The 23169-nt window shown below is 45.0% G+C and overlaps 1 protein-coding gene across 3 annotated transcripts in view; it reads right to left on the minus strand.

The window, feature by feature from the left end:
• Positions 1 to 23169, minus strand: part of ABHD2 (abhydrolase domain containing 2, acylglycerol lipase) — a 120795-nt gene that overhangs the window by 10517 nt on the left and 87109 nt on the right. For all 3 annotated transcript variants that reach the window (XM_033189070.1, XM_033189068.1, XM_033189071.1), the window contains 4 exons: positions 17326 to 17509; positions 6982 to 7074; positions 4192 to 4302; positions 1353 to 1422 (listed from right to left, as the gene is read on the minus strand). In XM_033189070.1, the coding sequence (XP_033044961.1) occupies positions 1353 to 1422; positions 4192 to 4302; positions 6982 to 7074; positions 17326 to 17509 (458 nt within the window). The remainder of the gene's footprint in view (positions 1 to 1352; positions 1423 to 4191; positions 4303 to 6981; positions 7075 to 17325; positions 17510 to 23169) is intronic.

Below are 23169 nucleotides of genomic sequence, written 5' to 3' on the forward strand. Positions count from 1 at the left end.
TGGCAGTGTTGCATTCAACATCCACTTTACTAAAATAGCCAATAGGCTTCTTTTTCATTTTAGTGGAGATGGTACTGATAGGGAGACTTAGATGTCATTGAACAGCCATACTGAGGCAGTGAATGATTGTGCTATCCTGTAGGTCTCTGATGTTGGCTCTAGACAGCTCAACATTCCTATAATGGCTTAAATGATGACATCAAAAGTCTGATGATGCTAAACTAGGAAGGATGGCTGATAAGACAGCACAATTACAGTTCCCAGTGATCTGCTTTAGCTAGGGGAATGGTGGGCCAAACCTACAGGTAGACATTGACAAGGATAAATGGGAAGTCCCGTGTTTGGATAAATAGGGCAATCAATTGTGCAAAGACAGAATGAGAGAGACTGGCTTGTTGGTCATTCAGGTTAAACAAACATATGGAGACTTTGGTTGGCCACAAACTTAATACACACAAGGTTTATTGTAGCTGCTAAAAGTTGCATTAATACAAACTAGTCTACCTTATCAACAGACACGCTCGGCTGGGCGCGGTGGCTCACACCTGTAATCCCAGCATTTTGGGAGGCTGAGGCAGGTAGATCACGAGGTCAGGAGTTTGAGATCAGAATGACCAACATGGTGAAACCCTGTCTCTACTAAAAATACAAAAATTAGCCAGGCGTGGTGGTGCATGCCTGTAATCCCAGCTACTCAGGAAGCTGAGGCAGGAGAATCGCTTGAACCCGGGAGGTGGAGGTTATGGTGAGCAGAGACTGCACCATTGCACTCCAGCCTGGGTGATAGAGTGAGACTCCATCTCAAAAAAAAAAAAAAGAAAAGAAAAGAAAAAGAAAAAAAAAATAGACATGCTCATCATCACTTTGATACAGAAACACATCAGCTTTACTCTGTGCTTACCAGATAATGGCAGGAATTTTGAGTTCAGTCTTAGGCAGTAATGGTAACAAAATACAGAATGGCCAAAAGAGGGTCCCGCATGGTAAAAAAACCTAGACAGATCTCACTGATCTGGCAGAAATCAGACAGGATTATGCTGTCAAAGGAAGACTAACAAAAAAGTGGGTGTTGGAGCAATTTGAAAGGCCCTCACATAGACATGGGAGCACACCAGTCTCAGGGGCAGCTCTGGGTAGTTACAGAAGGAGAAAGTATGGCAGTTACAGAGGGAGAAACTATGGCAGTTACAGAGGGAGAAAGTATGGTTCAATAAACAAATCCAAGCTAAAAGAGCGGTTGGAGCCAGATTCCAGCTAAGCTTCCACCAGGAAAATTTAGGAGGGATATTTGTTGTATTGTGTGCAAGGCTGGATGGAGTGATGCTAATTCTGAGCCAGTGATGGTCACTCACCCTGTGCAGATACCGCATGCAACTTTCTTCCTCATAGTATTCCTTCAGGGAGTTATAGCCATGAAACTTCCTGGAACACACCAGAAAAAGAAAAAAAGAAAAAGGACAAAACATTGGTCATAAGATCAGAATGCTGAGCCGATTTTGGCTCCAGTTCCTCATGCTAACTTGTGGCACTGGTAGAGTAGACAGAGGCAGGAGTTAGGCCCGAATGCTGAGCTGATTTTATGACTGTTTCAGATCCTGCGCTAACTCATCATATCAATGTAATGTATGTAGGTAGCAAGATTTGGGGTTAAGAGCACTGGCTTTGGCATCGGGGTTCAAATCCTGCTTCGGTCATTTACTGGCTATGTGATCTTGGGCAAATGGTTCAACTTCTCTGAGCCTCAGCTTCTCCTGTATAAAATTAATCTGAAGGCAGGGCCTTCCTCAATGGAACTGTGAGACTTATGATGTTAAAGTGCTTACTACCATCATGACCCACCCAGAGTAATTACCCTGTAGTAATTGTTATCTATGTAATTATTAGTGTATGTTACATCTCTTGAGGCAGTATAAAACCAGTTGTCACTACAGATATGGAGAAACTGAAATTCAAGGCAATTTACTGGAAGTTTCCTATTAACAGAGTTATTGGTGGAGTAACAGGACCACTGTGAATTGGAATAAAATATGTATTAGATAACAGAAATGAGACTGTCATTCAAAGTTACCAATTCTGTCCCTTTATCTCTAACTACTGTTCCATATCTCTGACTACAGAGCAATAGAGATAAACTGGCATGTAACAAAACCTTCGGTGCTCAGCATGAATGAGGGGCCGCAGCTCTGCCCTGCTCTGCTCTGTGCTCCCAGAGGCCCCACAAGGTTCATCCTGGAGCTCTGACACCAGGAGGCCTAGGCCAGAGGATCTCAAAACCTCTTTCCGACACAGATTAGGGCCTCTGACTTCTGAATGGCGGGTCTTCCTGTTCTGACTAGGGTCTTTAAGCTATCCTCCCTCCCCGGAAGCTGTGGATCACATTAGACATCTCTGCCTGGGAATGGCCTGGAAAGTTCAGGCTGGACTATTAGGGCCCTCTTGACAGGGAGGAGGCCAAGTGTAGAGATCATTGTGAAGATGCCTGTCCTTGTGAAATCAGTTCGTTTGCAGTCTCAGCAGGCAGGGAATGCATTCTATCCCTCCAGTATTGCTGGGATGGATCTATGGGGAGGCCACCAAGACTGGTTATGATCATAAAATTGCTACTATCCAACACTATTAAAGAGGAAAGACTTCGGAGAGTGTTGAGAAACATTCTCTTTAGGGCTTAAAAAATTTAGGAGATGAATGGGAAATTTAATTTGTTTTTTTTTTTTTCTTACTACACACCGCAATATAGTCACACACCTCATCTTAAGTGAGGGTGGGTAAGATTCATTTTTCACCTTCTGAACATACCAGCAATTTCCTAGTTTTCATTTCCTTTGAGAAACTGTTAGCAGGCATATTTCAAGGTTACTTGGTGTAAGAAGGCTACTAAAATCTCGTAAGGAAGCGAAGCAGAGATCCTATACCCTCAGGTCAATATCTGCCTATCATTAGATGAAGAATAATTGCTTGCTTTAAACTACATCTAAAAATATCAAATTATTTTTTATTTTTTAGGGACAGGACCTTGCTCTGTTGCCTAAGTTGGGCTCCACTGCAGTGTTGTGACCATAGCTCGCTGTAATCTCAAACTTATGAGCTCAAGTGATCCTCCCGTCTCAGCCTCCCAAGCAGCTGGGACTACAGGTGTGTGCCACTATGCCCGGCTATTTTTATTTTTCAATTTTTTTTGTAGAGACAGGGACTTGCTATGTTGCCCGGGCTGGTCTCAAACTCCTCGCCTCACGTGATCCTCGAGCCTCAGCCTCCCAAAGTGCTGGAATTACAGGCATAAGCCACTGTTCCTGGTTTCAAATGATTGTTAAATAAAAAGGATCACATCTTTAAAGAGAATGATGAAGTCAGAAGTCAACTTTTCCTTTTTCAGCTGAGGGTAACCTCAATCAGAATCTGCTGGTACCAGGAAAGAAGACACTGTCAAGATTGCAACCTCAGGTGCCTGGAGGAGAGAGGCAGGTAGAGTAGATGAATGAAGTGGGCAGTATTTGTGTCTCACACTCAAGGGAGTCTCCATGCCCCAAAGTAAGAGGCTCTGTTCATTTTGCTTGAAACACAAAGCCCTCTTGGTCCATCTTCTGTTTTTCTACTTTTTTTTTTTTTTTTTAATTTTGAGAAGGGCCTTGCTGTGTCACCCTGGCTGGAGTGCAATGGCATGAACACGGCTTACTGCAGCCTCAACCTCCTGGGCTCAAACGATCTTCCCCCATGGCTTCCCAAATCCTCCTAGGATTACAGGCATGAGACACTGCCCCCAGCCAGTTTTTCTATTCTTGTTAGAGACACAGAGAAGTACAAGAAATACTTCCTTTGCCTTTTACTCCACTGCAACATGCAGATTAATGTGGCACCTGACACTTGCCCTGTTGTTGAGGCAGGACAGGTAGGGTGAAGACTGCCCATGCTAGGGCCTGCATGCCCCAGTTCCTTGAATCAAGCTAACTATGCTTTGTAGGAATGCAGAATGGGTCGTCAGATCCTTTTCCTATTTTCCAGGAGAAACTAGAAATTTAAATGTTCCTGTGAAATCTTCTGTTTTTAAACACTAGACACTTACTTAAAGGGAAAAAAAGCACCCTTAACACTAACGTAGGCAGAACAAAGCACTAATGCTAGGCAGAGCTGACCTGCAGCCTCCCGCCTAGCACCCTGGCCCAGAGCGTCTCTCTCCTGCCTGCGTGGACATACCTCATCACATTGTCATCAATCTGCATCAGGGATGTTGCTGTGTAGAGCCGGCTCAAGTCCGTGTCCTCCAGGCTCTGGGGTTTCTTAACGTGATCTCCAAAAAGAGCTTGCCTAGAGCAAACAAAAGCAAACAGAGATTAAGATGTGGGGGGGATGAACAACCACAGCAGAGCCTGCTTCCTTGCCAGAGCAAGCCAGGAGGCAGAGCCACTGTGGTCAGTTAGAAATAGAATCTTTAGCCTTTGGAACATCCCAGAGGATGAGCTGGCGCTGTTGACTTTTGAATAACTGTAGAAAGATGAATGTCAAAACCTTACTTCCCTTTTCAGGGGTACCCAGACAAACTAAAGATTGGGTTTGAACCTAGTTGAATATTTAAAAACCTTCAGCAAGGGGAGGGGGACTCAAGATGGGCCCTGTGGTGAGTGGAGGGCCGTGGGCCAAGCCGTAGGGGCCTCGTCCTTACACTATGTTGACAATGTCCCCCTTGGCAGAGATCCTTCCCCTTAATGAGCTGTTTGTGTTGCTTAACAAGGAAGACTCAGTGTGCAGGAAGGAGTGGAAAAAAAACAAACAAAAACCAAGGAAGACAAGGGTTAACTCATTTAGCATTTGGGCAAATCAACAGCTCTCTAGTGTCTCAGATAAAAGCTAACATCTATTCAGGAGAGCAATCATTTTTTTTTTCCCCAACCCCCAAGTGGAACCAGCATTTCTATTAAGAAAAAATTCATCTTGAGAGGATGGCATTAGAGGTAAAGGTCACAACATGCCCTTTTGACCTCTCTTCCCAGCAAGGGCTCTCAGTCACACACCTAGAAGCAGACTGAGTTTGCTGAAGCATGGCCCTGGATTTATTAAGGAAGGATTGATTATGCCAACTTGGTATTCTGCTACCCATTCACAACCTCTCCAAAAGAAGAACACATTTCTGTAGCATTTATTTTTTTCAAAAGACTGTTAGGAAGATTATATACCTACTGGACAGAATGTACAAATTCAAAGTTAACCCAAAATTTCTAGATGTTTGACTTTCTGTAGTAAATTTGAAAAATGTAAATATTTAGCACACACTCAAAAAGGTCTCATAATTTGAACCTTCTAGACTAATTAGTAGCAAGACCAGGTTCCTTTAGCAAAACAAATGTTTCCTGGGAGGAGTCACTTTCGACTCCAGAGGTGCAGAAAGGCAGACAAAGGACTTGGACTTGGTGTCAGAGGCCTGGATCCACTCCTTCTGGCTACAAAACCTCTGCAATCTCCAGACCCATCCAAACCTCGGCTGAGCCACACGCACCTCAGTGCACACTGCTAAACCTCAAACATGAGCCGAGTGGGAACAGCTGATTTTTCAGCCAGCACAGGGGACATAAGTCTCCCTCTGCTCTCCTTCCTGAAACGAGGACATGAGGACACATCTGGCAATGTGGCAGCCTGATGGGGCCTTCAAGCCCAGCCTTGCTCAGGCGCCATGTGAACGCCCACCCATAGGAAGTTCAATCTGGGGTGTGTGGCCTGCTTTAGCCACTGGAAAAAAGATAACAAGAAATCGATCATTTAGTCAGATTGCTTTTCCTAGGGTGGTACCAAAAATGCCCCAGATTTTTTTGAGCGCACGGGTGTGTCTTGGGTGCTGGGAGCAATCAACACATGCCTAAGCCCTCCAATGCTCTCCAGTTTGGTTCTAGACATAGGATTTACAGAGGGGAAGCAACAGAAAAGCAACTTGGGCATGGATGAGTTGGCTTCACAAAAATAGGAGAATTGAGATGGACTTTAAAGGATGGGCTGGGTTCCCACCAGCAGAGAAATGGGAGAGTATTCTCAGCAAGGGCAGTGTGGGAGAGGCTGGGGGCACGGGAACCTCTAAGTAGCTTAGTCCAGCTACAGGGAATGAGAGATGCAGCGGAAGAGGCAGAGATGTCAGCAATAATAATAATCATAATGAAAAAGTCATTGCTAATATTTATCTGGTGCTACGCATACCAGCACTGCACTAAGCACTTGACAGGTTAATCCACCACAGGATTACGAAGTGGAGAGGCAGGATGAGCATGAAGAATATGCAGAGGAGGGAGGTGCTGAAACCATGCCCTGAGACTCCTGGCCCCCTTCTGCTTGGTCAGAAGCCCAAGGGTCAGCCAAGAATGAGTCCTGATCCCCCAGGCACAGAAGCATCCTACAGGGAAAGTCTCCTCAACAATGACAGCCACCTCGTGACCGCTCTAATTTGGGAGAAAACGGGGTAGAACTGGTTCCTTGTCTTAGATTTACTGGGAATTACAAAAGCATAAGGTGATTTGGCAAATTTAGTAGCTTGGGACAGGTTTCTTTTCTTTTTTTTTTTCAGACAGGGACTCGCTCTGTCACTCAGGCTGGGGTACACTGGCACAATCTTGGCTCGCTGCAACCTCCACCTCCTGGGTTCAAGTGACTCCTGCCTCAGCCTCCCAAGTAGCTGGGATTACAGTGGCACTATCACGCCCGGCTAATTTTTGTATTTTTGGTAGAGACGGGGTTTCGCCATGTTGGCCAGGCTGGTCTCGAATTCCTGGCCTCAAGCAATCTGCCCGCCTCAGCCTCCCAAAGTGCTGGGGTTACAGGTGTGAGCCACTGCGCCTGGCCAAGATAAGTTTGTTTCTAATCAAGTCACAAATGCAGGCAGCAGAGAGTCTGTACCATACCTGCATTTTTTTTTCCCCCTGAAGGAACAGGAGCCCTGGCTTTTCATGGCTCCCAGATGAGCTCAGGAAGGAACTGTCTGTCTCCTGAGAACGGAAGGTGACCTACCTGTGCGAGAGGATGATCTTCTTCATATTGTCGGCCATGAGGAAGTTGTAGAACCGCCGGCACTGATCCCATTGCATGAAGGTTTCCTGGGCCCTGGAAGAACCACAGCAAGTGAGGGTGACTACACTGTGGGGCTGCAGATGGGCAGCCAGGAGTGGGCTCTAGCCATGGGGCAAGGTGCTTGTGTGGAGAGGGCCGGCTCTCAGGCTGTGGCCTCTGCATTAAAACAGAGGCTCTAATGTGCAGAGCTCAAACATCTCTGGAGAAATCTATGGAGACACCAAGACAGCGCAGGGGAAGGGGACCCCAGCAAAGGCCCTCTCTAGCGCCAGAGGCTTTGTTGGTGGCACCCCCGACACTCTCTTCTAGCACCTGGGCCTTCTCTTAGTCACTGAGCCAGCCAGGACCAAAGTCTGCTTCAATTGTCATGTGAACACTTTCTGTATTTGGCTTCCTACCTGGCAGGCAAGTTTTCTGGTTTAATGACAGGCACATGGAAGGGGAGAGTGGATGCGGAGGGGAAAACCTAAAAAATTTCTGTTGTTGCTGATCAAGAGGTAAGGTAAAATCATTAACTGGGATCTCCTCCAAATCTATCTTTTGATTAGCCTTATGCCATTGAAGGGGCAAGGAAATCGAAGTGGAAGTAAACAGGCCCTTAACCCTTTCTAGGCACAGCTGGTGGGGCTGGTCTGGAAGCGTCTTTCTGCCTCTAGGGCTAGGGTGTGACTGGCATATGCTAGGTGGCTGTGAGGGCCACCCTCTGACCTTTCAGTGGCGGCAGTAGGCAGGTGATATTATCCCTGTTTTCCAGAGCCCAGGTTCTGCCAGCAGCGCATGCAGAGGGAGGAGACAGCACCACCAGCCCTGGCCATGTGCTTCACCAGCCAGATTTCCATGCCCACACAGCAGGTGAACAAACACCAGTGGGCTCACTCCCACCAGCCATGCCTGCTCAGCCCTCCCCACTCACTGCTCTTCTCCCTTGGGCATCAATCCAAACGCAGGTGGACACTGAGTCCACACTCATTAAAGGGAAATTTTCATATTGCAGGTTTCAAAATCTCCAGGCCTGACTCCACCCTGTGAATGGATCTGGACATCACTACTTCTACTAGGTTCCATCTTCCAGATGGTGAGGGGACTAGGTGGTTCATAAGGTTTTTTTGTTTTGTTTTGTTTTTTATTATTTTTTCAATCCAGAGAGTTTATAAAAGTAATTTTATAAAAGTAATTGCCTCAAAGTTGCTATAATTTTAGAATGGCAAAATTCCACAATTTTGGAGTGACAAACATTTCCCATAATGTCATGGTTAAAAAGCAAGAGGTAGTGGGGAGTTAAGAATGAAATGGTTTGTGAATTTAATGGTCTGTGATGTGCCCATCAAACACAGGCTAAGCTCAAAGTAGACTAACACCACCTCGAAGGGTCAAAAGGCCACTGCATAAATGTGTAGCCGCCATGCCCCCTGACTCCAACCAAGCACTACAGGAAGAGTATAGGACCAGATCACCATGAGGGACCCCAGCTAAAGCAGGACTGTGCTCACATGCCTGTGGTCGGAGGGAGGGGGGTCACCCAGTCACCCAATCAGTGAGCCACAACCGGCTGCCTCTCCTCTGACTTTGGATCCAAGCTACCCAGAGAGCCAATGGTCTCTGGCAATCCCAGCTTTCTCTTGCCCTGGTTCATTTTTCCCTTTGCTGACCTCCTAACTGAAGGGATGTTCTTGCTTTTGTTAGTACCTCCTTCATTGCAGACAGGCTGCAGAGGTAGGGAAGGGAGAAGTGTGTGGTCATAAACTTAAGATATAAAAAGATGCTGTGTTGATTTTTTTTAATTGAATACACCACAGGCACTGCTTGTTGAAAGGTTCTAGGGATTCACAGAAACCCAGGGCTCAGGGAGGGATCAGGACAAGGATGTTGGGACTAGTGTTCCACTCTGTTTATTTTGGCTAACATTGATTTTTAGTACCTTTGGTTTACCACTCAGTATATGTAGGGGCTGTCCTTTACCTTTGGCTGTAGAATTAAGGAATTGAAACTTAAATTTATATTGGTTTAATAAAAGAATCAAGATCAATGTATTACATTCATCTCATATATATGTATTTCTGAAAAGGACTGATGTCTTTAATACCACTACCAACAACAGCAAACTGAAAGGCAATAAAAGAAAGGGTAACCTACAGACTAAAAGAAACATAGAGAAATTGATAAATGCAAATGTAGGCAGTATGTGGATCCTAATTCAAACAAACCAACTGGCAAAAAAAAAAAAAAAAAAAAAAACTTCTATGAGACAATCAAGGAAATCTGGACACTGACGAGAAATGGGATGCTATTAGGGAACTATTGCTAATTTTTTGGGTGATAATGGTATTTGTGGTTATGTTTAAGAAAAAGTCCTTAGAGTCTTTTAGAGTTGCCTAGTGAACTACTTACAGATGAAATGGTATCTGGGACTTGCTTTAAAAGAATGCAGTTTCTGAGGGAGTGGTTGAATGGCTGGTTGTAGAGGAAACAAGGTGGGGGTATGAGTTCAGTGTTAGAGCTGGTAGTGGCTACACCGGGGTTCAATTTTAGATGCAAATCACAAAATGGGCACGAAACCAGGGGACTTTAGCTCTCTAGACACTGCACAAATACCTTACTTGGCTATCCAAGTTCTTTTTCTGTTTTTGTTTTTTGAGATGGAGTGCAGTGGTGTGATCTCAGCTCACTGCAACCTCCACCACCCAGGTTCAAGCGATTCTCCTGCCTCAGACTCCCGAGTAGCTGGGACTACAGGTGTGCGCCACCATGCCCAGATAATTTTTTGTATTTTTTTAGTAGAATACGAGGTTTCAGCATGTTGGCCAGGGTGGTCTAGAACTCCTGACCTCAAGTGATCTGTTGGTCTTGGCCTCCTTCCAAAGTGTTGGGATTACAGGCGTGAGCCACTTCACCTGGCCTGAATATCTAAGTTCTTGACTTGCCTCTAGATGGCTGTGTTCTCCAGAAGAGAAAAGGGGTGGCAGGAACTGCTCCCCAGGCTGGGCCAGATATTGGCCCACCAGGATAAACTGGCTAAGGACACAGGAGAGAAGTGTGGAACCTTGGGAGGGGCAGCTTGGTCAGAATTACAGGGAGGGAATGGCTTTAAGGAAGGTAGGTTTCAAAACTTCAGAAAGAACCAGGATGACTCCAAAAGGAGAGATGCCTCCTGAAAGTTGCAAACTCTCAAAAAGTGATAATCACAAATGAGAAGAGAAAATCATCCCCCAAACGCAGTATAGTTTCACTGGGAGTCTTATTTGAGAGTAATCCATATGGATTTTTAAAGAACTTTATGCATCCATTGATCTACCTATTACCAAAATAAATAGAATTCCCTGAAAATGCCTTCATTTCTAATCAATGTAACATTAAATTATAATAAAATATTACATATACTGGTTTCACAGCCATTTTCTAGTGAGATTTCTCTTTGGACTGTTAAAAGAATTTTAAAAGGTATTGTGGAAGGCAATGGATTTTGATCGCTCAGAAGAGGGTCCCAACAAACAGGCATTTACAATTAGGTTCAGAGCAATCACTTAGGCAAGGAAGAGCTGAGCCAACCACTAAGCTGCTGGGTAACTGCTTAGAGAAGGCTCAACTTTCCAGCTTGTATTTTGCAAAATGAGTGGATCAAGTACTGATGAAAAGGAATTAAAGTCAGAAGAGAATGAACTGGGGGAAAGAATGCATCTAATACCCAAGTGAATGCAGATCTCCTGGCTCAAATAAATTACGTCTCAGAGTGTTGAGAGACTATGAGAATAGTGAAACAGTTTTCCAAGTGGTCTTTGAAAAAATGGAGAATACGAATGAGGTTCTGTAAGAGTGGGATGGGCAAGCATGACCTTAACATTCTTTTTTTTTTTTTTTTTTTTTTTTTTTGAGGCGGAGTCTCGCTCTGTCGCCCAGACTGGAGTGCAGTGGCCAGATCTCAGCTCACTGCAAGCTCCGCCTCCCGGGTTTCCGCCATTCTCCTGCCTCAGCCCCCCGAGTAGCTGGGACTACAGGCGCCTGCCACCTCGCCCGGCTAGTTTTTGTATTTTTAGTAGAGACGGGGTTTCACCGTATTAGCCAGGATGGTCTCGATCTCCTGACCTCGTGATCCGCCCGTCTCGGCCTCCCAAAGTGCTGGGATTACAGGCTTGAGCCACCGCGCCCGGCCGACCTTAATATTCTAAAAAGGGAAAAAAGGCAAGGGCACTATGCATTAAGATTGGAGATGAATTTATGGGATGTGGATCTAGACTACACTAAAAAAAAAAAAATACCTTGAAAGCAATATGCTAATGAAATCTTAAGAATAAAGTACATTAAGTACTTTCCCAGAATGCTATCACCCCAACCTAAGAAGTATTTTTACTTGCAGAAGGAGGGGTTTCTTTCCAGGTTTTGCCTACATACAGTCATATTTTAAGAAAATTATGATAAAAATACAGAACATAAAATTTACCATCTTAACCTTTTTTTTTTTTTTTGGAGACAGAGTCTCGCTCTGTCCCCCAGGCTGGAGTGCAATAGCGTGATCTCGGCTCACTGCAACCTCCGCCTCCAGGGTTCAAGAGATTCTCCTGCTTCGGCCTCCTGAGTAGCCAATTTTTGTATTTTTAGTAGACACAGTGTTTCACCATGTTGGTCAGGCTGGTCTCAAACTCCTGACCTCGTGATTTGCCTGCCTTGGCCTCCCAAAGTGCTGGGATTACAGGCGTGAGCCACCGCACCCAGCCCTTTTTTTTTTTTTTAAAAAGGGTCTCACTATGTTGCCCAGGCTGGAGTACAGTGGCTATTCACAGGTGCAGTCATAGCACACTATAGTCCTGAATTCCCGGGCTCAAGTGATCCTTCTACTTCAGCCTCATGAGTAGCTGGGACTTATGGCATGTGATACCATGCCTAGCTTACCCATTTTTCAGTGTACAGTTCAGTAGTGTAAAGTGTAGAGCTCATACTTATTGTACAATGTGAAAAGTTCTCTAGAATGTTTTCATCTTGTGGAACTGAAACTCTAGATCCATTAAATAATAATTCTCTATTTCTCCCTCTCTATAATCAAATTTTTATAAAATTGCTTTCCTCCCTATTTTTTTTTTTTCAGATGGAGTCTCGCTCTGTCACCCAGGCTGGAATGCAGTGGTGTGATCTCAGCTACAGGTGACCGCCACCACGCTCGGCTAATTTTTTGTACTTTTTAGTAGAGACGGGGTTTCACCATGTTAGCCAGGATGGTCTCGATCTCCTGACCTCGTGATCTGCCCGCCTTGGCCTCCCTAAGTGCTGGGATTACAGACGTAAGTCACAGCGCCTGGCCCTTCCCTACTTTTAATGTATACATTCTGTCATGTTATACATTTTTTCTTGATTTTTTAAAATAAAAGCTGCCCTGTTCCCCCCTGAGTTAGTATATTATTAATTTATTTAACTATGTCCCTATTGGACATGTGGATTATTTCTAACTTGGGCACTATAAGAGAGTAATCCTGCGGTGGGGGCAAAACCAGGACCAGCCCAGCCCCCAGAGAGAGGAAGAGGGCACGATCCTAGGCAGGTTGGCCAAGCCCAGGACAGGGCTCCTGCCTTGAACAGCTGGGCCTCTGGGAGGAGGGATGGTGGAGCCTCTGGACCCAAAAGACCCAGCCAGAAGGTTCTGGGCTATTAGTAGGTTGCCCTTCAGGGGCAGAGTCAATCTGCAGAGAGGTCATCATCTCCAGCTAGTTCAGCTTGAGAGTGTGAGCAGAAGAAAACCATGTTTGTACCACACAAGGGAGTGGGCCAAGAGTCTTTGGTACCTGCCAGGCTAGGCTTTGTTAGTTCCACTGGGGTGGGAGGATGGGGCAGAACGATGGACTTCAGACTAGGGTAGGGAATGGTCACCTACCAAGCCCCCTTCTTCCTTATCAGAATCTTTTCCCTTTTACAGGATGTACTTTTACAGGAATGAGTTAGAGTCAAAGGGTATTTATATGGCTTCTCTTTATTCTGATTAAAAAAAATAACAACAAGAAAACCAAAAAGCCCCAAGGCACTAAGGGCAACCATGTGGTCAGGTCGACTTCACAGCCCAGTGGTGGACGAGCTGAGCTGTTTCCCAGGTTGAAGTTTGTCCACAGAGTCTCATTTAAAGGCTGCATTTTTCCCCTCTCTGTTTGGATGTGATTCAAAGTTACTGATGGCACAAAGTTACTGTATTTTATAGCTCTTCAACTATAAAATCAAATTTTAGGAAAGTCCCAGTCTCTGGGGGAACTTTACAAATGATAACATTTGCTTTTGTCATAAACTCATTTCTAGCCTGGAATTTGCCCATCAAAAGCAAGAGACAATAACCCTACCATTTGGCAGGAAAAATGGTACCTGCCTCTGCCCCATGGCGGGAAGGCCTTGCTCAAAGAATGCTAGAATGTTCAGGTGGTCAGGTCTTAGTGATGCTAACACATTCACTTAGCCAGGAGTATAATGCGCCTTTAAGGAGATTTGAAACACTCCTCTGATAATTCCTCTACTGTCCTATAAGGCAGCGGTCCTGGGGACCGGCTTTTTGGAAGACAATTTGTCCACAGACCAGGGAAGGCAGGGGGCAGGGGGATAGCTTCAGGATGATTCAAGCACATTACATTTATAATGTACTTTTTTCCCTGTTATTATTACATTATAATACAGAATGAAATAATTATACAATTCACCATAACATAGAATCAGTGAGATCCCTGAGCTTATTTTCCTGCAACTAGACAGTCCCATCTGGGGGTGATGGGAGACAGTGACAGATTATCAGACATTAGATTCTCATAAGGAGCATGCAAACTAGATCCCTCACATGCGCAGTTCACAATAAGGTTCATCCTCCTATAAGAATCTAATGCCACTGCTGATCTGACAGGAGGCGGAGCTCAGGCAGTAATGTGATCAATGGGGAGCAGCGGTCAATACAGATGAAACTAAATACAGATGAAGGTTCACCCACCACTGCCCTACTGCTTTGTCCACCGTGACCCGCCCACCGTGACCCGTCCACCGCTCACTTCCTGCCGTGTGGCCTGGTTCCTAATAGCAGTTGGGACTCCTGCTGTAAGGAGCTTCTGCCCCTGGCCTGGGCCCTGTGCTACTGTCCTCCTCACCCTCACCTCCTTCAGAAATCCCTCCTCATGGACCCCCCACTTGACTGAGGACCTCCTCAGCACCCATACGTCTAATGTGTAATATGTTAGTAACACGTATTTGTTGCTTTGTGGCTTTGTAAATATCACTCTGTTGTCTTAAGTACTGTGAGGTCCTCATATACAGACTATCTTTTACACCCAAACTGCAATGAAATAATTTTATTTTAGTTTTATCATTATTGCTCAATTCTGCAACATAGGATTGTTGAGGGTTTCCTTAGGAAAGAATTTATTTTACCTGAAACCAGACCAAAAATGCTTCCCTCCCCATTTTCTTTACGCTCCATGAGGGCAGGGAATTAGTCAGCCTTGTTCAGGGCTGTGTCCCTATTACCTAGGAGGATGTCTTACCACACAGAGTTCCTAGGCAGGTTGGCAGCTATTTATGCTGAGGGAACATGTTAAAGTCTGCTGGATACCAGGTGATTTCAGGGCATTTGTGTCCCTCCTTCAGTGGTTCAGCACATGGTAAAAGGTGAGCTAGTTTAGCAGCAACTAGACTTTGCTAACTACAGCAAGCAGGTGGCTGGCTTCTCTCTAAGCCTTCAACTGGCTCTGGCTAGACAGGAGGTGAGCTACGGGAGGAGAAGCCAGAGGGAGGGGTTCACTGAGGAAGCGGGTCTCCAGACTCAGCTAGGAGAGATTTACCAGATGCATGAACTCTCGTGTGGCCTCTGCAGAGGCAGACGGGCCTCCCCAGCTCCACCTTGGTGTGACGGGAAGCACTTATGCAGCTGCCACCATCCCAGTGCTGAAAGGTGCATCGCCCTCAAGCCTTGGCAGGAAAAAAAAGGTTATACTGGTTTAAAGTAAGGAACTGTGCTCCATTTATTCCACAGATCTGGTTTAAATGTTGAGGGCACCTGAGCCTTGCACCAGCACACACAGGACAACGGTGTCTCTCTGACCTGATGCCAGTACCCATATGCAGGACCACATGATCTTAGCTTGGACAAGTTAGTTGTCTATGCTCCAGAGAATAAAGTTGCAACTTGCTCCTTATTGCATGAGGTTGGTGTGCCAATAGTTAGTTATGTGTATGAAGCCCTCTGAGGTCTCAAGGAAGAGGCTGTGTAGGCTATGTCTGCAAAATTTATAGCACCTCACAGATTTTAGTTTCCTAGTTTCTTGAGCCTTCTTTGCCTTAGTTCAAACACCTTAGTTTGCTGCGTCAATCATGTGCTCTTGCTGACAGCAGATGGCGCTACTGCAGCAAAATGAGATGAAGCGATTGTCATTTTAAGATTTTGTGCACTGAAGAAAAAGAAAACAAAACAAATGTCCTAGCTCTGCTCCCTTGGATCCTGGGGCAGGCCCCTTGCTCATGTCTTTCTTATCCCAGTGACTGGGCCCGATAGGACTTTGGTTAATTCTGGCTGAATGTGGCTATGAGCTGGGAGTTGGATATTTCTAGTCACACCAAGATAAAGACACATGTCCTCTCAGCTGACTCCCCAGTGTCCAGAGGAGTGAAGAAAAAGATTTCTGGTAGGAGGATGGGGGACTAGCCTCGTCCTGGAACGGGAGAGCTGGAGAGACCACTGAGATCACTAACCCCAGGGACTGCTAAACGTGGCTAAGCATCAAAAGTCACCTATGAAATGTATCCAAAATGCAGATTTCTGAGGTCCCATGCCTCCAACTTCATGAATCAAAATCTCCAAGGGTGGGGCCCAAGAAACAGGATTTCTTTCTAACATGATCCTCCAAGTGATTCCTTATGAAGTGAGGCAGTCACTAGTTCATTGGACCATCTTTGTGACCCGCTGATCAAACCCACCTCCTTCATTTTACAGTGAATGATGATGATGCCAATAATGACAATGAACAGTGGCTTATGTCCTGTGTGCTGGGCACTGTTCTAAGCACTTCATATGCATCAACTCATCTGACTTTCAGTGGTGCTATGAGGTAGGTACTGCTTATTATCATCATCCTCATATTGCTGGCAAGGAAAAACAGAACCCAGGCCCTGGGACTCAGGAAGGGTTTCATCAGAGATGTTTCTCATGTCTATTGTGGGTACATTTAGATCATCTTTTTCAGCCAGCTTTAAGCCTCATAGGGAGAGGCTGAATCCTGGGCCCATATGTACCTTTTGGGTGTGCTGGCTTTAAATTCCAGTAATATGTATTTTTAGAAATAATATAGATAGCCTCTATCCATCAGAAAGTAACAAGGTATGTTTAAACTGCAGCATGAGATATACAGGTGAGGCAAAAAGAAAAGATTCTTTGAATAACGATAAGGACTGTTTGGCATTAGACTGGATCAATAGGGAGGGTGTTTTTAAACTTTCCCATGTGTTTCAAATTTTTTCAGAAGATTTTTAATAACTGGTTATACTCGTTTGTAATACAAAAGACACCATGAAGAGTACAGAAAAAAATATGAATGTATTTGAAGAGCCTAGAGAGATGTGTGTGTATAGTGTGTGTGTGTGTGTGTGTGTGTGTGTGTGTGTGTGAACATGTGAGTGTGGTGACTCGAGAGAGATCTGGGACACCAGTGATCTTGAGGGGAATCAGGGCAGATGACCACGCCCTCCTAGGACTCATCCTGTGGGGTATCTACCAGCAAGAGACTAAGGGGTGGGAGAAAGCTTGACCCAGTAGATTAACTCCTTTGTGATGATGCCTGGGATGCCTAAGAGAGATGAATACTTAAAGGTAAGGACACTGATAAAATGATTTCTACAGATCCCTTCCAGATGCCATCTGAGACTCAGCTCTTGCAGGAAGGAGGGATCTGGGATCCTAATGCCCAGCTTTCAGATCCCAGCTTGCCAGTCTCCTGTGCTCTTTCATTAACCCATGTTTCTATAAAAACTCCTGAAGCCTGAACAAATTAAGTCACCTGACAGAGATTCCCTAGGGAGACAGCAACTATCAAAGGGTGTTTTGACTTCTCCAATTACAGATCTGATCCCAAAATGCAGCTGCATATCCCAGGCTTAAGGGGTCTGATGGGACAACTCCAATGTATGATACATAAACAAAACAAGGTGAGTCCAAGACTCAGAAACTTCTACTCAGTTGGCCACACTGTTCCCCGGTCTTCACAGAACAGTGTGTTGTGCGTTGGGGCGTCTCCATAAATAAGGGCTCCATAAAGAAGGTCCTGATGGAAGGCAGAGATGACTCACCTCAGTGCACTGTACCCCTGGCACACACTGACGCAGCACAGGACCTTCTCTTGGTTTGCCTGAGTCTCCCCCAAGTATTTGCACACGATGTTACCACCCAGGCTGAAGCCCACGACAACCAGCTGGGTCAGGGGATATGTCTTCTTGATGTAGTTCACCATGGCTCCAAATTCCCACGTGCAGCCTGTGGGCAAAAGGGTGAGATTGCTCAATCATTTCAGGTGCATTGTATATGGAGAAAATGCAAGCTGGAACGTTACTAAATGGGTGCCAGTACACTAAAAGAGAGAGAAATATGTATATATACGTGTGTGTGTGTGTGTGTGTGTGTGTGGATGTGTGTGGAGAGAGAGACAGACAGACACTGCTCTTTGGCTATCCAGAGAGATGTTCCCAGATGTCCCTTGGGATAAGAGGAAACAGGGCCTCAGCAGTGCCCAAGAGTGGAGGTACCATGTATCAAATGTACAATGCTTCTTAAAAGGCAGGTCACAAGAACCCTGTCTAGATGCTCATGAATATCAAAGCAGATTTCAGGGTGTGCATGAGCACATATGGTCACACACAGACCTAAATAAAAGCTAGGCCTGCCTGGGCAAAATGGCGAGACCCCATCTCTACACACTACAGGTGTGTCCCTGTAGTCCCTGCTACTTAGGAGGCTGAGGCAAGAGGATCCCTTGAGTCGGGGAGGCAGAGGCTACAGTGAGCCAAGATCACATCACTGCATTCCAGCCTGGGTGACAGAGTGAGACCGTTTCAAAAAAATAAAATAAAATAAAATTAGGTAGGTAAATGAATGAATGAATGAATGAATGCAAGAGCAAAATCCTTTAAGATTAGCTTCCTAGGCTACAAATTAGAATGCTATACCCATGTGTTTGATGATGATTCATGGTGTTAAGAAAAGTAGCAAGTGGATGTTATTTACAGGATCTTCTTGACAGACTTGGAAAGGAGAGGAAAGAGAAACTTCAGTCCAGAGGGACTACCAGGATGCTCTGTAGGATTAGGGTAAAACGTTCTTGGTGACGTAGGGACAGGGTGTCAAGGGAGGCAGGCTCATTCAAAAATACACAGAGGAGACCTCTGAACAGAGAGGGTGTTTGGGCCTTGTTTGCCCAGGAGGTATGATCTCAGCTGGTGTCCCCTTGGGAAGTTATTGAAGCCATGTTATGTCTCAGCAGCTTTGCTAAGAGGAGGAGGTGAATGGCCGTATTACAAGTGAAGGGATTCATCACATCCTTCTAAGGCCCAACCCCAAACTCTTTAGGGAGCCAATTTAAAATCTAACAGGGAAACTTAGGGATGTCTACACAAAGCATATACAAAATACACTGGCATGAGAAGAGTATGGATTTACAATGGAAACAGGAGTTGTTGACTTTGGCACCAGCTCAGAGGTTTTGGCATTCTTAATAGAGTTGAACAGAGCTCCTTCCCTAGTCATCAAGCCATGGGGGAAACCATCTTTTGAGCCTGGGGTAAACACCCCTTATATCTGTCTTCCTTTTGTAGTAGGATGTAGCCTAAGCCATGCCGGCACAACCCCATGCAGTTCTTAAGCTGCAGGTGTTAGAAATGAGCATTCCCGGTCCTAAACTCCAGAGAAGCTGATTCTGTAAGAAGGGGGCCAAGCCCAGGAATCTACACCAAATTTGTTTTTGAGTAGGTAATTCATGCCCATGGTAGAAAATTCAAATGCTGTAAAAGATGGAGTGAAAGGTACATTTCCTATATTCTTTTTAAAAATATCGATGGTAACATACACATTGTTTGGTGCCTCATTTTTTCCCTTTACAATATGTCTTGCAATATTATGCATCAATACACTTGAAACTGCCCTATTCTTTTTTATTTTTAATGGGGGATAACATACATACAGGAAAATGCACAATCCATGAAGTTTTACACATTTACACTCACATAGGCATAGCCCAGATGAAGACGCAGAATATTTCTGACACCCCTGGAGGCCTCCTCATGCCTCCTCCCAGACAATATCCCCTATACTTTTGACTAATAATCATGACCTGGAAGTGCTGGAGGCTTAGAAGGAGCTTAAGCAAAAAATGCTTAAAACTAAGGGGAAAACCGGGCCAAGAGCTACTTCCTCCCAAACAGCAGGACCCAGGCACCACCTCTGAGAAGGCAGCCTGTCTCCCTCCCCAGTGAGATAGCAAAGGATCAAGTTGCCTATTTTTTCTCCCTCTCGCACTCAGCAGAGGCTGGGGCAGTTTGCAGGCCTTCAATAAAGAGTTGCTGAATTGAGTGGATGCTGATGACAAGGCCTCTGAATGGGCCCTGAGGACAGGGAAGGAACAAACAGTGGTCCGGAGGGAACCCTGAACTCTTAACTTTGGAATGTGCAATGCCAGACTGTTGTCCCCACCGAAGTCAGATTCATTCACATTTCTTTTTGTTTGTTTGTTTGTTTTTGAGACAAAGTCTCACTCTGTCACCCAGGCTGGAGTACAGTGGCACAATCTCAGCTCACTACAACCTCTGCCTCCGGGGTTCAAGCAATCTGCCTGCCTTAGCCCCCCGAGTAGCTTGGGTTACAGGCGTGTGCCACCATGTCTGGCTAATTTTTGTTTTTTTTTTTTTTTTTTGAGACGGAGTCTCGCTCTGTCGCCCAGGCTGGAGTGCAGTGGCCGGATCTCAGCTCACTGCAAGCTCCGCCTCCCGGGTTTACGCCATTCTCTCGCCTCAGCCTCCGAGTAGCTGGGACTACAGGCGCCCGCCATCTCGCCCGGCTAATTTTTTTGTATTTTTTTAGTAGAGACGGGGTTTCACCGTGTTAGCCAGGATGGTCTCGATCTCCTGACCTCGTGATCCGCCCGTCTCAGCCTCCCAAAGTGCTGGGATTACAGGCTTGAGCCACCGCGCCCGGCCTAATTTTTGTATTTTTAGCAGAGACGGGGTTTTGTCTTGTTGGCCAGGCTGGTCTTGAACTCCTGATCTCAGGTGATCTGCTGCCTTGGTCTCCCAAAGTGCTGGGATTACAGGCTTGAGCCACCGCGTTCAGCCAAGTTTCTCTTTTTAAGCAGGTAGCAATGGAAGGAATATTATGCCTCCAGGGAATGCTGGACTTCAAAATGAAGCTGTGATGTAAAAAAGGGGATGTGCAAACTAACAGCGAGATCACAATGAGCAATTAGCTGATATCAGCTTCTACACCATGCAACAAATAAAAAATTCAGAAATCCCATTGGAGACATTGTTCACCTCCCTTGGGCCGTAGCAGGCGCTGAAAACTGAGCCTTAAAGGAGCAGCCTGGCCTCATGGCTAAGTGAAAAGGCTCTGTGGCCAGACTGCTTGGGCCTACCACTGAGTAGCCCTAAATGTTCCCAATTTCTCTTTGATGACAAGTAACCCCTGTATACAGGGAAAATCTACAGCTTCCAGGCACCTTCCTGGAGGCTTAGAACCCGCAGGAACAGGATGAGGCCTGGGAATGGGAACGTTCAACAAACAGCCCAGACAATTTTTATAAGGAGGAAACTGCAAAATATTGTTACTGTGGGTAAGTTACCAAACTCTCCTAGGTCTGTTTCATCATCTGTAAAACGGAGGTAATAATAGTAAAGACTTCGTAGAGTTGTCTAGAGATCTGAATAAAGTGATATACATAAACAGCTTAGATCAGGGTCCAGAGCATAATAAGCATTCAATGTTAATGGCTATAACTTACTCTGATTATTTTTTCTTTTAAAAAAATGTAACTGTACCCATGTTTATAGCAGCATTATTCACAAGAACCAAAAAGTGGAGCCAACCCAAGTGTGCCTTGATGCATGAATGGATAAGTGCAATGTGGTACATGTGTACAATGCAATATTATTCAGCTTTAAAAGGGAAGGACATCCTGTCACATGCTACAGCACGGAAGAACCTTGAGGACATTATGCTAAGTGAAGTAAACCACTCACAAAAGGACAAATACTGTAGGATCCTACTTATGTGACATACCTGGACTAGTAAAATTTATAGATGGAAAATAGAATGGTGGTTGCCAGAGGCTAGGGAGAGGGGATAGGGAGTTATTGTTTCATGGGTATAGTTTTAGTTTTGCAAGATGAAAAAATTCTGGAAATTGGCTGCAAAACAATATACTTAACACTACTGAACTGTAAACTTAAAAATGGTTAGGATGAAATATTGTTATGTACATTTTATCACAATTTTTAAAATATTTAAACAAGAATGTAGCTTATCTAAAATTTAGGGTTTTTTCTAAAGTAGTGTTCTTCAACCTGATTGTACATTAGAATCACCTGGGGATTTTGTTTAAAGCAGGAAAAATATTTATTATAGGGTATTAAACGGCCTACTGAATCGAGAGAGTTAAACAAATAGCCTCAAAGCCAAACACCTAGGGAGCCTCTAAAACAACCATACTAATGCCTGGGTCTTCCCCAGCTTAATTAAATCAGAATGTCTGGGGGTGGGATCTGGCCATGGGTGTTCTTCTACAAGATCCTCAGGTGCAATCTCTGTGGCTGTGGAGCACTGCTCTAAGGAACAAGGCTCTCTCCATCTCAGACCAATATGAGAAAGCATTTTTTTGAAGCACTCTCTCATCTGTCCCTGGGCCATCCCTTTTCAGACTCCCTTTCCTTTCTACTTGCAGTAAACAACCTTCACAGATGGGGGCGCTGCTTAGCTTTTCGGAAGCTTAGCCTGGTAGCAGTTTTCCAAACATTTCCTCCAAGCAAGGTTTCCACAGGTAGCACATCCCCCGTTCAACACAATCAGGCGCTTCCTGTAGATCCACTAATACCTAACAAAAACAAAATTTAAATCCCTTTAAATATATATAATTGCTTTCTGGTAATCTTTCTTGTAAAGAGTGAATTGGAAAAGCTGCACAGAGGTTATATATTACTGCAAGAATGACGTTCTAGCTCAGTGGTTCTCAAAGTGTGGCCCCGAGCAAGTAGCATCAGCATTGCCTGGGAACTGGTTCAAATGCACATTCCAAGCCCACTGAATCAAAAACTCAAGCGGGTGATGCCTAAACAGAGGGCTTGCTAAAATGAGCTTGCAGGCTCTCACCTCCAGAGATTCTGATTCCATTGGTCTGGGTGGGCTGAAAATATGCATTTCTAACAAGTTATCAGGTGATGCTGACGTTGGTCCACAGACCACACTTTGAGAACCATTGTCCTAGTCGACAGAAAAGCTGAATGAAATCTTTAATTTTCTGCCTTTTTTTCTTCTTTGGAGACAGAGTTTTGCTCTTGTTGCCCAGGCTGGAGTGCAGTGGCGCGATCTCAGCTCATTGCAACCTCTGCCTCCTGGGTTCAAGTGATTCTCCTGCCTCAGTCTCCCGAGGAGCTGGGATTACAAGCGCCCGCCACCATGCTGGGCTAATTTTTGTATTCTTAGTAGAGATGGGGTTTCACCAGGTTGGCCAGGCTGGTCTAAAACTCCTGACCTCATGATCCACCCACCTCGGCCTCCCAAAGTGCTGGGATTACAGGCGAGAGCCACTGCGCCCAGCCTCTTTTGTCTTTTAAAAGTGCAGCTCGAAAAGATGCTTCATGTCACTCATTGTTAAATAAATGTAAGTTAAAATGACACTTAGAAATCATTTTCCACTGCTCACATCAGAAAAGATGAAGTCTGCCAATACCCAGGACTGGAAGGAGTATGGGTAACAGGACCTCTGGTCCATCCACTGATGAGGGAGTACACATTGCTATAGGCCTTGGAAGGCAATGTGGTAACATCTGTTAATGTTTTTTAAAGCACAAACTTTTGGTCTAGTAATTCTGCCTGTGGGGACTTTATACTGCATATGTATGTAAACAAGTACATGCAAGAATGTTCACTGCAGC

Source organism: Trachypithecus francoisi, unplaced genomic scaffold, assembly GCF_009764315.1.
Source record: "Trachypithecus francoisi isolate TF-2019V2 unplaced genomic scaffold, Tfra_2.0 Lachesis_group3, whole genome shotgun sequence".
NCBI lineage: Eukaryota > Metazoa > Chordata > Mammalia > Primates > Cercopithecidae > Trachypithecus > Trachypithecus francoisi.